This window comes from Pleurodeles waltl, chromosome 6 (genome assembly GCF_031143425.1).
Source record: "Pleurodeles waltl isolate 20211129_DDA chromosome 6, aPleWal1.hap1.20221129, whole genome shotgun sequence".
NCBI classification, from domain to species: Eukaryota; Metazoa; Chordata; class Amphibia; order Caudata; family Salamandridae; genus Pleurodeles; species Pleurodeles waltl.
Genome location: NC_090445.1, coordinates 368485205 through 368502310, shown reverse-complemented (window position 1 = coordinate 368502310; position 17106 = coordinate 368485205). Strand labels below are relative to the sequence as shown.

Sequence of the window (17106 nt, the reverse complement as noted above, 5' to 3'; positions counted from 1 at the left end):
TTCTCTGCTTTGGTAGCATAAATATAAAAAAATATGTATCAATCCAAGCACACATTATATTAGCAGCACAAAAAACAAGATAGCCTGCTTCCTAATCCCTGCACTTGTACAGCACACAATTTATTTTGTACAAACAGTTACCACGTTATCAAAGAACAAAAGCTTTGTGTCACATATCAATCCAGCCCCTTAATGATGATACTTTTCTCTGACCTCATAACTGAGGGAAAGGGCATCCTCCTAGGTTCAATCCCTTGTTAAAATGGCCCCTAAAAGAGAACATTTTATGAATTCAAATTATCCTGCCTCAAACACATCCTATCAAAGAAGAAGCAAAGACCAATAATTCTGCAAACCTCATGTTTAATTAACACCAATGTCCTTTCCATTTCTAAGTAAGACAGCAACCATGAATTGGAATGTGACCCTCCAATCTTCAGCATGTGAACTGGGAGTGACTATTTTAGCAGCATTACATGTTTATTCCCAATAGAAAGCTTTTACTGCTGCCATACGTTTTATTGAACAATAGAATTTCAGACTGCAACTTTGATTCGGATGACTAATAGGAGTTGTACATCATCAACTTAATCCAGCAAATCAGGGCATGGTCGATGCCTATAACAGTTTCACCATCCTGAAAATCAACCATCATCTGGTGAACCAACCAACTATTCAGGAAATCAACGAGGACTTGCTTAGGTGAGATCTGGATAGCACGTTTTGCTTTATAGAATATTCTCATTGAATCTCTGGAGCACAAGGTGGTCCCATTAGACAAGCCATCTTGACTAGGAAAAATGTAAGGATTAGTGCCCAACAAATAAGCAGCTTTCACTAACAATAACTTGGAGAGAGATACAACTTCACTTCTCCTCATGATTCACAATGTGTTTGATGCATCAACAGCATTTGAAACAAGGCACCAGATGTGAATCCAAGGAATCTGCACTAGTGATATGTTGCAAAGACTTCTGAAAAATGCAAAACTATCTGAGAAAGTAAGAAAGACATCATTGTCAGCTTCAGAATTTTTTTTTTACAAAAAACTAAAAAATTTAACTACTCCAAGGTTCCTCCAGAGATAAGTACAAGTAGCCTACTAGGAGGAGGATGAGAAAGCCAACTCATTTGATGAGCACAAATATTTGAGATGTCCATTAGCTATATTTTGGATAAGAGCTGCAGGTGACTCGCTGCTCAGAAAGTTATCTCCTGGAATATATTTACCAGTTCATTCACACAACAATTTGGAGTTCAGAGCTGAACAGAGCCACTCTAAACGGGATGGAAGAATTGCAGAAAAGCATGATAGCCTACAGTTCTCACCAGTAAAAAAGCCTTCTGGATTCTAAGGCTGAAAACAGCCTTAGTTTATTACAGACAACAAGGTTGCTTGTCATCTTTTGTGACTATTGCATCTTGTAGGAACCACAGGAGTGTGAGATGAGAGGAACATGTGATCTAGAACAAACCAAGACTTCACACATTTTCAGGTTGTGAACTCTGTGGGAGACTGAAATACCTGCACTGTCCTGAAGAAGGTGGTTAGGATTGACCATTCCACCGAAACGCGTCAATGTATAAATGTGTGCAGAATCTGCTTAACACTGGGACACAATAGATGAGAACTCTAATACACATTAGAACACTGGAATGTTGCGCACTCTGTTGGAGACAATGGAGTGATCAGGGCTTTTACTGTCTGGCAAAAGACCCTAGCATCAACATTCCAATGTTCCTTGTTCACAGCAACAGCTGTGAACAAAAGTTTCACAGAGCCAGAGGGGATTTAAATGCCCTCGTTCTCCTTGAGGACTTTGTTTTATTTATTAGAACATTCTGCCCTCTAGTTGCAGAATGTTCTAATGGCCTTATAGCCCTTCGTAGCTGGGCTATACTGGCAATTAAAGTCCAGCTCCCTTGTTAAAGGCCCTCACCTTCGGCTCGGGCCTTTAACGCGGTAGCGGGCCTTTAATGGCTGTTGATGCTTAGAGTGGATCGGCATCAGTAAAATAGTCGGATTCTTGTTGTCTTGTTTTCGTCTCCCTTTTTTAGGTTGAGCACGCAAGCACGCTGGCCTGTTGTAATCTATCTTTGGGCCTTTAACCACGCCCACCGCACGCCCATCACTAGCACTCGTTCGTGGGCTTGCCTTTCAAAAATCCTTTGTTATCATTGGCAAATGCTTTACATTTGTCCCTCGTTAGGGCAGTTTTGTTACCATCTTGGCCATCGACCCTGTTACGTGGATAATTGCACAATTGCCGATACGTTTGACTGCGAGCAAAAGTCTTTTTCCTTTTGTGTCTCCTGTTCACGCTCATGGCGCTTTGAATCAGCTCACTTATGTCAACTGTTTTACTTTTAATTTTCAATTTATGTTGCAAGAAAAGTCCAGTTAGGAATTTACAATGCTAATAGCTATAATTCAAGCAAACACGAGACCCATTGCATTGCAAAATCCTGTCTTCTTTTCTCCTTCTGAATCGCATTTGCATCCTAAGGGAATGTTTTTATAGGACATTGTTTGGTATTTGTTATGTACAAGTTTTTAACAAAAAAAATATTTTTGAAAATAATTATTGACGCATATTGTAAAAAGGACAAATATGTATTAACACCGCTATGAACTTCGTGACATTAAATCTGTGCATTTTTTACACGTTCATGTGGTACTTGTCCTGGTACAAACGTTCGTAACAGAGTATGATTGGAGACTGATTGGAAAATTGGGTGGTAATGTGATCTGAGATATAGATTTCAAAAGGGGAGATTTTTGATTTTACTGTTTAAATGGTGCCCTGTCGCCTTGTCCTTTGGGGCCCCTCTCATTTTTTATGTAAAACATTCTACACTTTCTTTCACTCCCCTGCCACGATGTTACAAAGCGTCTGGTGGCGAGGACTCTTTTTTCTGCTAACATTATTCGTTAACCTTAGGATCAAAAGAATGCTGTGGGGATATTCAAACTGTCTCACATAACTGGTCGTCTAATTTTGTTTTATGGCTGTTTTGCGTGCAAACCTTGCAAAACAGAGGCTCACAAAGCTGTTGAACAATGAAACTGACAATTAAATTATAGAAGTAAGGAGATAACAGCCTAAACAGTGATCAATAACAGTTATGTGTTGTTGCAATAATATTAAGAACATGAACGACAACCAAAGGTAAAACGTTAGGTTTGAGTTAGGGCAGCAGATCAAGTCTACCGTTAAAGAATAAGCCCTGATTCTCAGTTGGACGGAGTTGCCTGAATGTAGTGCAAACCCTCGTTTGCACAGACTTTGAAATTCAGAGTTGAGTTCGGTCGTATTTAACGTACCTGGTGACTAGTGGGTGCTTTAAATCCCTTAACCGTTGTTACATTTCGACATGGCAAACATTTCAGAATTTAACAGGACACAACAATATGGTATTTGCCATAACATGCATCAAAACCCATGTTATTCCCCAAACTCGGAATACGTGCTATTAAATAGCACCTGATAAATTCTGAACTAGGGGAGTCGGATTTTATTGGGTGCAATAAATAACACTTAGTCCTTCGCCCAACTACGAATCAGGGTCTAAGATTTCTAACCACAACAAATTAATCAAGGGCTTATGTTTCAATGGCGTAGCGGGAGCAGTGACACTGGAGACAGGGAAATAGGGGACCCACATTATCCCGATTAGTGTTTTTTTCCTACCAAACCAAGGAATTGTGGGCCCAATTTCCTTGCCTGCATTAGGACCCAAGGAGCTCTTGTGGTGCCAGTGATCTGAATTGAAAAGTGATCTTGTTGTGCTTCTTTACCTTGACAATGATGTGTCTGTGGCGAACAGTGCTGCTCAGCCCCGGCAAGAAAGCATACAAGGGTCCGAGCTACTGACCAGAAGAAAAGGTATGGTTCATTTTAGCAAGTAGAGCTGATATTGAGTATTGTGCACCTTCTTCGCAAGGTGTCCGTCATGAGTTGAGAGTTTGAATCAAATACACTATGTGAAATTCCATCCTTGAAAAGAACAAAGAGCAAATGCCCAGAGAAACAACGAGATTTCTTCTGTAAATCCAGCAGAAACTTTGTGAATTAAACAGGTCACTTGCATGTAACGCTCAGTCACTGTAAGGTCACTAGTGAGGTGTTGTATGTTTGCCTCAAATTATACTTATATATGCTGACACAGATGTATCTAAGCATTATCGGCATGCTGATGGACGGCGACCCCACAATGGCTACCAGATCTCCCACCAACTCCATATTGAAGAAATTGGTGATACATAATTTCCTCCTTGGGCTCTGAGATGATTTAGTGAAGAGCTGGATCTCGTTCCAAAGCAGCTACTCCTGACTGCTCAACCACTTCCCCAAAAGGAGTGCAGTCCTTTGCCAGCATTCTTCTCCTAGAATGGGATAACATATGATTGCGATAGACAACCACCAAGTATCTTGTCTCCAATGGGCTGACGCTTCTAGAGTGGTGAATGTGATGCCAGTGCCTCAGCACAATGCATACTGACAGAATACTGCCTGCTGAACACCTTCACAAGACCCTAAATCCCATTTCTAGCCATGCCCAGAGATTGCAAAGATTGAAGCTTAGCCGTTCTCATGCACATCACAGGAGTAGCACCAATAATTGCAATGGGCTTCTGACGGCGTCCATTTTGGGCCTAAGATACTACCTAAGCCCAGCCCCCTTACTTCACCATTAGACAACATTCCTTCTTGCAGCACAACCACTAGGAGCTGTAACAAGAATACTTACCTCTGTGCATCCTCAAATAATGGGAGTAGACCCACAGAGGAATGTTGGGTCAGGTGAGAACTGCAACAGTGTTGCTGGGATATGGTGTCTACTGAGCATTGCTACTCCCGGCTGATGGCATTGCCACACCTAAACTGAGAAGAAGGCCTTCTACCCAAGCTAGATCAAATCATGGAGGACCCCAGAGTGCATCTGCTTAGACTCTGGGATTGAGCCCCTTCTTGTCCTAATCAACTGCCAACTGGGATCAAATTCTTGAACAGCAATACATAGTATGTACTATAACCTATTAATGGGTGACAAATAATTCATGCCAACAAAAGGGCACATATCTCTTTTTTGAAGCTGAGACTGTTATTCTATGTAGTCTTATGTCTGGCTCTAGCTGGGGACAACGTATCATAGGTTCCGTGGTGAACTGCAGGATAAAGCCTAGGTGATTACTTTAAAAAAAGAGGACAAAAAGAATGCAACCAGAAATCATTTCAGAGTTAGGCTAAGGAGCACAGGTGGTTGTCTCCGAGGGATGGAATCACTTTGACCATACATTATAGCAATACGATGCCACCCGCTCTCCCTCCACCTTTTTTCTAATGTTTGTTTGGAGGAATCACGTTCCTTTTCTGATGTAAGCAATGGATCCACAGGACAGAAGCATCTGTGCCAGATAAAGCAAAATCTTCCACTCACTCATTCACTCATGGTACCAGCCATCCAAAATCTTGTGTATGGTCAGCACTCATTCTCTCATGGTTCAAGTCAAACAAAATCTTATGTATGGTCAGCACTGCTCCCGGGTCCCCCTCCTAATGATGGGAAAGTAGACTTGTGCACATCTGGTGAAGAACCTCTTCAATTGTATTTGGAGGCAGCAAGAGTTCCCAATACAGGACTTGTCTGCAGATGCTCAGGTGAATGTTTGGGTGTGCCCATTCAAGAAAGTTGCAGAAATCCATCATCCAAAGTTCATATCAGTGTCCCACCTACCAATGTGCAAGACAAAGAAATGATCAAACATTTCCAGCGTTCAATGTAGGATCAGTGGAGTGGCTGGACTCTGTAATTGTTCCAAGACTTGTACTGTGAAATAATGTGATTTTTAAGAGAGAACATCCACTACCACTAGTATCCTAGGCTAGGCAGAGAACACCCATTCCAGAAGAAGACCCGTGCCCAATACAATGTTTGTGTCCCACTGTCCCCTGGTGCACGATATAGCAAGGTCAGTTTTGAAGGCTCAGAAATCTTGTCCAGGAGTTCGCTGTCAGTATCTCAGAAGAGATAACCCTTCCACTGACAGGCCATACGTATATTCTGCCATTTACTTCCCACTCTCTCAGGCAATAGTGTTACCTAATGTCCATTTTTCAAGCCACAAAAATCCAATTAAGGATTTTGTTGTCATCGCCCCAGGTGTCATGCTAAGCTAAATCCGTCTTTGAGAAAGGACTAGGGGCTTGAGATTTCCACTTGGCTCTTCCTCGAACACATACAGATATTGGCTTTTCCATGTGAGGGAAATAAAAGATTTTGGTATATATCTCTATCTTGGCTGGGAAAGATGTATGATGGTTTTCATAACTATCAGCTCTTTCAAGCTGGAGGAAGTTTGGTGGAATGAGAAATGTCTAATGTGTTGTCTCTGTTAAACTCCTGAGATTCAGCTCCCTTGCTGACATCGTTGATAAAGTCCTTTTCCAGGTCCTTTTGTGATCTGGTTCTCCGGTGCAGCTCCCCAACTGTGCCCTCAAACAACTTGACAATGAAGTTCATGCCAAATACCCTGATGAAGTTGCTGGCCGCAAAGGCATAAAGCACTGGGTTAATGCTGAAGCTAATGATGGCCAGAGTGGTGGCTAAAGCTCGACTCGCCTTCCAGGCATGCTTAAGCTTCTCTGCCATGTTCCCTGTGGCCACTCGGGAGGCCACCTGAATAGCATTAACCACATGGTAAGGCAGCCAAAGGACTATGAAGCTCAGTACGATGGCCAGGATTAGTTTTTCAGTACGGATCCGCCGACGGAACTTTGTGGCCTTCAGTTTCTGTAAGATGAGAGCATAGCTTGTAGAAATAATCACTAGAGGGACTAGGAATGCAACTACAGTCTCTAAGGAGTAGTGGGAGATGGTGTGGTGGCTAGAGGGATGGCAAGGCTCACAGATCAGCCTCTTGGTGCTTGCTTCTTCCACTACCTCACGGTAAACAAAGGCTGGGATGGACAGCAGCATGGCTGCAACCCAAATACCCAGCAGGACTTTCCTGGCCACATGCTTCTTACGGATTGACTGCACCATGTAGGGCCGAGAGATAGCCAACAAGCGATCAAGGCTCATCAAGGTGATGATGAAGATGCTGGCGAACATATTGACGCAGGCGAGGTAATAAACAATCTTGCACGTGACCCGGGTGAACACCCACGTCCTCATGATCAGAAATGTGATAAAGAATGGGGTCAGGATCAACACAGTACCATCGGCCACGGCCAGGTTGAGGATAAGAATACAAGTGACAGATTTTTCCTTGCCCCTCATCTTCCAAAGGATGCTCCAGATAATGAAGACATTGCCAGGAATTCCGATGAGAGCAGCGAGCAGCAGTACGACAGTTCCTGAGATACTGGAGACAGGCGAGGTGACCAAGGTCTCATTATCAAAGCTTCTCATGCAGTGGTTCATGGCTGTGTCTGGTGTGTGTCTTCTTCCTGCAGTAGAAATGGAGAGAGAATAAGGAGGCATTAGAGAAGCTAAGGCATGAGTTGAAGAAATTCATAATGGTGAATGAAAGATTCAAGTAAGAAATAGGTTTACAGGATTAGCTGAGGGAATGTGCGATCAACAAGAAACGAACCTGCCAGGAAGCGACCGTACAATAGATGATCTTACAGAATAAAAGCGCAAGATGTGGCAAACACTACTTCAAAGACAGGTTAACATGATAAACTGAGGAATTCACGATCAAGAGGGTGAACCTGTAGGGGACAGACAGATCAACACACTGATCAGAAATAAAATCAGGATCAAAAAAGGGAGAATGGAGGAGAATGACTGGCTAACAGGGTAAGCTGAATCGAAAGCACAAGTCAGAGAATGCAATTTTGCATCAAAAGAACAGAAAATCACAATTGCCCTCATCACTCTCCCACTGAGTCACAAATCCTAATCCCAGGAGCACCTTAATGAGTTTCAAGCACGCTGTTGGAGACACCAAACCTTACATCGGTCCACAGGTTGATATACCACTCTCTGAAGCAAATACATCAAACCCAAACCCCGAAACACTTGGTACCGTCAAGAAATGACCCGGATCCAATAGTTCACTGATCATAACAAAAACTGGTGCAAGAAACAAACACACACAGACACTCTCAAAGCAAGCTACCTTCAAATAAAATCACCCAAGCCAAATTTGACTTCTATCTGCATACACTCACAAGAAAGCAATCCAACTGCTCAAGCCAGCCTGCATGAATACATAATTAGCTCGTGCCTGTCCACACTCTCTACAAGAATAAACTACCAACTTCACTTAAACAAAATCAACTTCACTAACAACAAAACTGGCAACCAGACCTCACCAAGTCATACCAAAGGGGCAAACGTGTAAGCTGTTGACAAGAGACAATCTTGTGTACATAGACTCCGTTAAAGGTACTGTGCATAAGGTCTGCAAAATCGCTTCTTCCATCATCAAACCTTTCTCAGCAAAACCACTAGAACTAGGCCTGAATTCACAATATACACATTCCTTGGTAATTTGCCAATACAGCACAAGCTATCCAAAAACTGCTCAATTGATGACCTCCTGGCTGTGGGAAAGACGCTGGAAAAAGCCATAGCAATATAACAAGCACTTACCAACCAGCATCAATTCTTCCTACCTAATTGGCGGAGCTCTTTCTTCTTAGCAGAAAAAATAGGAACTATCCAAGCAACTGTTTTAGCCTCAAAATGACTAAAAAAGTAAACTCTTTTCTGGTATTTCACCCAGATCTCCCATCAGCATCCATCTTGTTTCCTGCAGCTAAATGGTTATTACCTTCTCGGCCGTCCTCGTCCCAGCCCTTACTTCATGAAGCTCTTGTTTATAAGTGCAAAGTATCCTCCAATATCACCATGAACTGCCTTGATTATGTTACAGTCTAGGGAACCCTACTTAACTTCTCCCCCTCCCTAAAAAAAGCATGAATTAAAAACCCATTCCTATTCCTGTTTTTTGTTTGTGAACATACAAAGATATAACATTCACTCGTCTCAAAGTAAGTTAAAATGTGGCGTTCTCGGGGAATTCTCTGAGAGGCCGACACAGCAGGACTGCTTCTCCTGTTTCCAACACAGGGGTAGTCTCATGAGACTTTGGAAGTCTCCAATATGTGCTATTTATGCAATAGGAGAAGCAGGAAGCGATCTTCTGTTGCTAGCCTGGTGCTCCCCTGATGGTAGCCAGTCCTGTTGCTATTGCCAGTCCTTGCAATATGAGAAGAAGATAGAGTCTTTACTTTTACATAAGGCTGTCAGGAATGTACGATCAAGGAAACGGAAAAACATTGAAAAATCTAATTTCCCAACTTTTTGGCTCACTGCTGCTGTCCAGTGTCTCACTTTCAGGAGGAATTACCTGTGGTGGTTAAGGTGTGTTCGTTAGTAACAAGACTGGTAACTCAGAGGACTATCACTATGTTGCAGGGAGGATAAAGGACCAGCGCCTCCTAGAGTGTGACCACTCATCTTGGGAAGAGGAGTGCAGGACATTGAATGAAAGTCGGATGGACCAGAATAGAGAAAGAGAAGATCATGGTATGGAGAAATGTAATCCAGAGTGACAATACAGATTCAATGAAAGACAGCAAATTTACTCTCTGGTCATCTTGGGAACCAGCCAGGACACTGCCACGTTTTGTCTGACAATTCCCATCAGTATGGGTATACTTAAGGGCAGCATCAGCGCTTTCATTTAAGACATTTATACCTTTATTGCATATTCTCAGCAGGTTGTTATATTTGTTCATGTCAGAGTACTGACTCCTATCAGCAGGCTGCTATATTTTTATGATCCTGAAACATAACCTTCCTGACATGTCAGCAATACCGAAGCAATGTGAGCAGGGGGGGGGGAGTGGTGACTTGATAACGACAAAACAGCAGTGTGGGTATGTTAAGAAGTTGTATACATCCCTCAGCAAAAGTGGTGTTTTATTTTCAATTGAACAACATATGAATGTTAATCCACCACTCATCCTTTTGGGTTCCGGAGTAGCGTGCTACTAGCCAAAAAGCACTTTGACACCTCACCAGGGGTACTAAGCGCTATATAAATACAATTACAATTACACTTACCATTACAATTAAATAAAATGACCTTAGCAATAGAGAATAATGATATGAAGCTACATTAGGGCCATGGCCTCCGAGTGTGCGGGTCCTTGTATTCAGCATGTATGTATCACAAGCCTGTTAAAGGTTTCATCCAGTCATACATCGATTCTCAATATTTAACCTGTAGTAGATCTAAAGACGAATCTTACAGCTGACTACGTGTGCGTTCATATGGGTTAACATCTAAATCAGTGAAGAAGAACCCTTTATTGCGTGTAGTAATCTTAATCCAATTACACCATACAATCCTTCAAATTTTATCAATCCATGATAATTGGCCGAATTTATAACTGGTTTAATATTTAAAAAGGAAAACCTATACTGACTGCTTTTCTCTGCTGGTATAGATTATTTGCAAATATATTGTAGGACAGGCTCCTTTAATATATTGGCACTAAAGATCTCTTTCCCCTGCCCATTTCTGGCTTTCGAAAAGGGATGTCCGCGATGCTCAATGCAGTCACACGTAGACTCCCAGCCAGTAACCCTTTGGCTGAGGATTCAGTGCCACTGTCTAAAGCCTTGATACCATCTACTGTGCCATACTATGGAGGAAGTTATTCGATTCAGAAGTAGCGTACCTGCTGGTCGCCATTTTGAGAGGTTTGCATAGTGGAATCTAGGGCATGAGGTCTTCACCAGATATACTGATGGGAACACTCATACTGAAGTTACATCTGACTTATACCATGGATGCACGCTCACTCCCACTTTATGTGCTTTAGTTATGGGTGATTTTAACCCATTGATTGCTGCTAAAAAAATCTCCCTAAAGCTTGTTCCTGGTAAAATTGGAAAGTACACTATTCTGATGACTTGGTGATATGCAACAGGACTGCTGATGACTTCGTTCTCATACCTCAAAGAACAATCTTAACATTAACTTTCAAAAGACACAATCTATGGTCTCATGTACCAATAAGAAACTAAAGGGAAATTGTATATTGCTAACTCTGAAGTTAAAGTGATCACTGTGCTCACACTAGCACTGATTGCTAAGAAAAAACATACTTACAAAACATTCAAGGGATGGCATTAGAAACATGCACTCTGCACAGCCAAGCTGTGCCATTTAGTTAGGTATCACTGTGCCCAGAACTCCACTGACTATTAAGAAACAACACACACAACGTCCAATAAAACATGTGACAGAACAAGGTTCTTCACTTAACACACAACTGTTATTCCATACAATCAACTGTCATGTGGCTCGCAGTAGCACTACTCAAAAAGGACAACACCACTGTTATTCAAAAGAAAACATAAAATTAAACATCACACACCCACACATCCAAAAAAGAGATCACGCCATTTAGTTGTTTGTCAACAAGCTGACAACATCCCTCATTTTCTCGACAAGACACATTCTAATCTACAACATATCACATTACATAGGACTCCTAGAGCCCACCCAATGTAGTCAGGATAGGCGAGGAGGTGACTATCATGACTGCCAAGCCATAACCACCTCACTCACATACTATATGCGCAGAATGCACATGCAAGATAACCCAGGCAGCAGACACCTCACTCATGTAGTATATACCATGCAAACATATCCCAGAGGACACCCAATAATATACGACCTTTTCCCACTCTCATTAAACGTTTCACCCACTGACATATGAATGACTAAGACACTTACTGGAAACAGCAAAAGAACCACAAATATCCTAAGATGATACAGCTACAAAAGTCAAATCAGACTCCAGTCTGCAATACAATCCTCAAAACTAAGGATATAAGATACCCGCAGTTCATTAGCATTGAGAGGTCGTACAGATAGCATAACATAACTAACCATTCAGGAGAATAATACATTGCTGATACTCTATTTGTTAGAACCCCCCCTACTTCTTACATTCTCTTGCAGGTGACAAGAGCGCTTTACAAATACAAATAACATAACAATAGCAAGGATCAAGTCTGAAGAAGAGACAAACAGTAGTTCTCTCTGAAAAAAGTAATGAGTGATTGGCTCGCGCAGCCTGCCATTTCTCCACCTGATTCCACATGATATAAAATTACAGTCCCACTCAATGCTTTAAAAGGGCCTGTGAGATCCAGCTATGGTGATGTTGCTCTCTGATTGTACCCTGAGCACTTAACCATTCCAATTTAAAAGTCCAGGGACACTGGAATTCTGCAGTTCTACAGCTGTGGTATGTTCTGCATAATTATGAATTTGCTATGTAACCTGCAGCATTATCTATAGATTTTAGCAAAACAATTGCTTACAGCTCAAACAGATGAAAAGTGATATAAAATCCAGTTACATGTGTTGTCACTCGGTAAAAGGCCCTTCACAAAGGTTTACTGGTCATCTTTCAGTCCCTTATTGCTGTATGTGGATGTTAAACTGGTACTAATGAGGTGAAACTTTTACTCAGGTAGTGTGAACATGTGTTTTGGGCAACGTAGAACTATTCTGCACCACGTGGAACATAGGGGTCCACGGCACTCACGTTTCTTCCTCACTATCAAACACCACACAGTCTGTCTTCCAGATGAAAAATCAGATCCCTCGCTTGTTCAAAGACAGAGCATCCTCGAAAGTCGTCAGTTGCTGTTGGCTTTTATATAATCTGACACGTCTTGTTGTTTTGTAAGAGGGTCAGAGGTAGAGGTGAGCAAACCACTCAAGGCTCAAGCCAGGCTCGAGCCAAATGCCTGGCCCTTGCTCAGTTCGAGGTCCTCTTGGGCCCTCAAGCTCAAAACGAGCCGAACCTTCAAATGACCTCTGCTTGCCTTGTCGCCCACACTCTTACCTCATTGTACAAACCAAACCTCCCGAATCCCTTCCCCTGTCATCTTTCTGCAGAGGGTCTGCCTCTACCCACTCCTGAGGGGGCAATTTAAAATGCAGAAAGCTTTCACAGTGTAAGCGGTGTCCTGGAATTCTAAATGGCTGAATTGTGCGGTGTGAATCCAGGAATCCCCTGACCAATCCCAGCTTCTTCACCTTAGTTGTACAAACTGGTGATCCTAGTCAACTATTTTATTTTACTCTGCCTCCTTTTCCTTCATATGATAGCACCTTGAACTACATCAGTTCAATATATGAACTATACAAAATCCATTCTCCTACATGAGCTTTATATAAAGAAGGCAGATGGCAACCCACTTCGGACGCAGCAGGGGGAGGCATGAATGTTTCAAACTTCAAACTTTATTGGAATAATGATCAATTCTACTAAATGACTTTCAGTTCAGTGATATAAAGAGAAGTGCTAAAGTGAAACCTTCCCGTGTTACACTGTAATGTTTGTTCTGAGGTTACATGAGCTTTGTTGCCCAGTTTACTTGCCAAATGCTTTGCTGGCTGGGCTCGTGCTTGGGATTTTAGATCCCAGACTGATCCCTGGCGCGGCTCTCCTTGTGAATTTGCTGGCTCACCCACCTCTGTTCATAGGAGCATAGAAGCGCAGATATCACTACAGAGTGGACAAGTACCCATGAAGTATATAAGGGTTCTTCTCTCACTGCTAGGTACAATCTAAGTGTGGTTTGTATGAGGATCTAAAATTGTCTCATTTAGCGGTGACATATTTCTGCACTGTTGCACATTTTTAAAGTGGGTTTTCTTTAAAGAGGAATTAACTTTAATAAGAGCTATTTTGTTCCTGTTTTAATGGTTTTGACATCTGTCAGGTTTACCATTAAAAAGCTGTTTCCATTCATCGTACTGTTTACATTTTCGAAAGCACTTCTATCTGGGATGTCCTTCAGTTAAGGAACTGCCTTCAGTCTTCAGTACAGAAAGTGGCACCAAAGGAGGACAGGAAGGAAAGCCTGCAGATGTATTTATTACAACAGCACATGTACAAGTGAATGTATTTTCTTTTGCTTTAGGCTAAATTTCCAAGTTGAAAATGTGGCCACCCGCATGCACACTTTGTAGGTGATCCATTGCTTACATTCTTTACTTCCTGTCATCTCTGGAAACATGGAGATCATCCAAATTGGTAACTTGGTGGATGTGATTTTTGATTGTAGCATTCGGGAGTTAAATGTGAATGGAAAGAAACAACATAATTCGTGTTTTGAAATCATTGTATCTCCACTACCAGAAAGGATTCACAATATTAGGTCTGGTTTCACAGCACAGCTGTCTGAAGACCAACTGCTTAAGATATACAGAATCAGCTGTGGGTCGGCTCCATCAACCATGGACTATTTAGATCAGTCTGGTTGAGCCACCTACTTAAGGCATTCTCAATCACATCTTATATCTCACTCATCGTTATGCTACTGGGTGTCCAGATGATCACCTTTCTACAAAACGCTTGGGTTGCAAAGCACCAGGGACAAATTTAGATCAAAAAATCACTCTCAAATACCACAATTTTGGGTATATTTATTTCTTTGTCTCATACACGCATGGTATAAAGAAAGTATTTTTGAATGATTTTGTCTTGACTCTAGCCATAAACTTACTTTGTAATTGCTTTTAATTTATCACATTGGAGGGCCACCTTGGCATCCAGCAGCTCCACTGTGATGAGCAAAAATCAATTAGGGGGTACAGGATGTACACATGTTAATATGTGGACATTTGACCAGAATATAATGAAATAGTGCAGAAACAAGACCATAATGAACACTCCCTTACTAACATGAGCCATTGCTTTAGTCCTGCATGTGTTTCTATAACGCCAATGCCATCACCAGTAATAATTCCATCAATACCACACAACCACCACAACCAATAATGCCAATATCAACAGCACCAATATCACCACAACAATACTAATATCAACATTATTATCAAAATCACCCCAATACCATACACCACCAATACTACCAATGATACTACCATCATCAACCTCACCACTACCAAATACCATCAGTTTCAACACCTGAATCTCCACTACCGAAATCTCCATCAAATTAACATCATTATTTACATAACTACCAACAATACCACCAGCACCATTACCACTACCACCAGACATCATCTATACCACCACCAATACTACCAGCAGTACCACCACCACTAATACCACCACAATTGCTAACAATATAATCACTTCCAATATCGCCATCACCAATATGACCACCACAAATAGCACCACTCTTCCTCCACTACCCACTATACCATACTACAACCTTGAACACCAATACCAGTACCATCGCCAACAATACATGACCACCACTAGGAACATCAAAATCACAATCACCAATATAAACATCACCACCAATACCACTTCAAAAAAACACTACTGCCACCACCAAACAGTGGCAAAGCCAATACATCTGTGCTATCACAAAGAAATACATAATGTCTGCACACTTGAGTTTGCATATTCCATTACATTAAACCCAGATCTCCTGGCTTGGCTAATACGTTTTTTGGAAGTGCTCGATCTGCGACCTCTAATTCAGTACCTAGAATTGACCATTACATTTTTTTACATCATTTTGCATTAGTACAAAAAGTTGACATCTAACAACACATTTGATATTCTCCTGCAATGTATATACTTAGAACTTATTATTGTAAATTATCATTTATTTAATAGTTTATAGTAAAAAGGCTAGAATATCATGGCACAAGATTAGAATAGATGATCCCAGATTCAGCAGTTATTACTGAGCCAGATCAGTCTGTCTCCAGTATAATATGCTGAATTCAGTAGTGCCCACACGTTCTCTGCTTTCAGTTTGGAGCAGCTGCATGTAAGCGCAAGAGGAGTTTCTTATTTCTGATTCCAGATAGGTTCAAGACAAAGGCCCAAATTAAAGGGCTATCAGCCCGCCTTTTCTGTATGAACCAGGGGCGGCTTGCAACCACAGACAATGGTGGGGCGCGCAAATAGGTGGGGATGGGAGCATGCATGTGCTACATGAAAGGAAGGGGCATAAAATAAATAAAATGAAAAATAATTTCCTTGATTGAAGTTGCTGACGGACACGTCCTCTTCGCTCCAGTTTCCTTCTTTGCTCCAGCCTCCATCTCAGGCCCCATCCAACTCCCTTAACCGATCCTGGCGTTGCTCTCATGCTTATAACCAGCATGAAAGCAGTGCCAGGATTGGAGGGAGCGGACACTGTCGGCGCTCCTGAGGAAACTGGAGGCCTGGGCTTTCTTTAAACCAGCTGTCCTAAGCAAGGGCAGGCCAAAATGGAGGTCCCTCTTTACTAAAGCTGCCAACCAGCTGCACCCATACTGCAAGAATCATGGGAGGTGACGGGGTTTAGGCAATCAAAGAGGCCTTCCCATGGTTGGTGCCAATGGGGCCGGCTGGTGTACAATGCTATTGCCCAGAAGTGGTCACAACAGAAGACAGAGGAACCGAACTAGCAAGTGAAGAAGGCAGCCCGGGACTGGGAGTGGAGCCCTACCCTTTTCCTCACCTCCCCCCACCAGAAGACACGCAGTATTACACGTAGGCCATTGCCAGTGTGACAGATGGGGAGGACCAACACCCTGCACTAGCCGCAGCTATGGGGTTAGGGAGCCCGGGATGTGCGCTTCCCCCATGTGAGTGTTTGGGGTCTACCTATCAGCCTCGACCAAAAGGGCTAGTCTGACTTTGTCCTGTCTGCTTGGACACCGCTGGAGCAGACAGTGAACCTTTGGCCCAAGGGTGGAGCCAGGGGAGCTGAACTGAATGGACTGAAACCCTTCAGACTGGTGCTGCTAGGGGGACCATACCCAGGCGATGGGCTCCACCTTCACGTGCTGCCCATCCCGACCTGGTGGGTGCTCGTGGGCAGATAGACCCTCCCTCCCTGTTTCCCCCTTGCTCTGACTGCATGCACCTGTGAACTACTGCACCTGTCCTAAACAAGAGATCACCTGATCTGCCCTAGTCCTAACACCAGGCAACAAATCTGGACCACACTGATTGTGACCCCCAGAGGGACCCAGGGGCCATCCAAAATCGACAAGTACACAACCCCAGCATGTGGGGGTCATGGGTCCCAGGCCACAGCAGCCACTCCGCAGACTTCCTCCGCGACAGAAGACACCATCCT

The 17106-nt window shown here is 42.6% G+C and overlaps 1 protein-coding gene across 2 annotated transcripts in view; it reads right to left on the bottom strand.

Moving 5' to 3' along the window:
- Window positions 1–346: 346 nt before the first annotated feature.
- Window positions 347–17106, bottom strand: part of LOC138299748 (leukotriene B4 receptor 1-like) — a 161388-nt gene continuing 144628 nt past the window's right edge. For both annotated transcript variants that reach the window (XM_069238278.1, XM_069238279.1), the window contains one exon: window positions 347–7454. In XM_069238278.1, the coding sequence (XP_069094379.1) occupies window positions 6346–7428 (1083 nt within the window). In that variant the 5' untranslated portion in view covers window positions 7429–7454 and the 3' untranslated portion in view covers window positions 347–6345. The remainder of the gene's footprint in view (window positions 7455–17106) is intronic.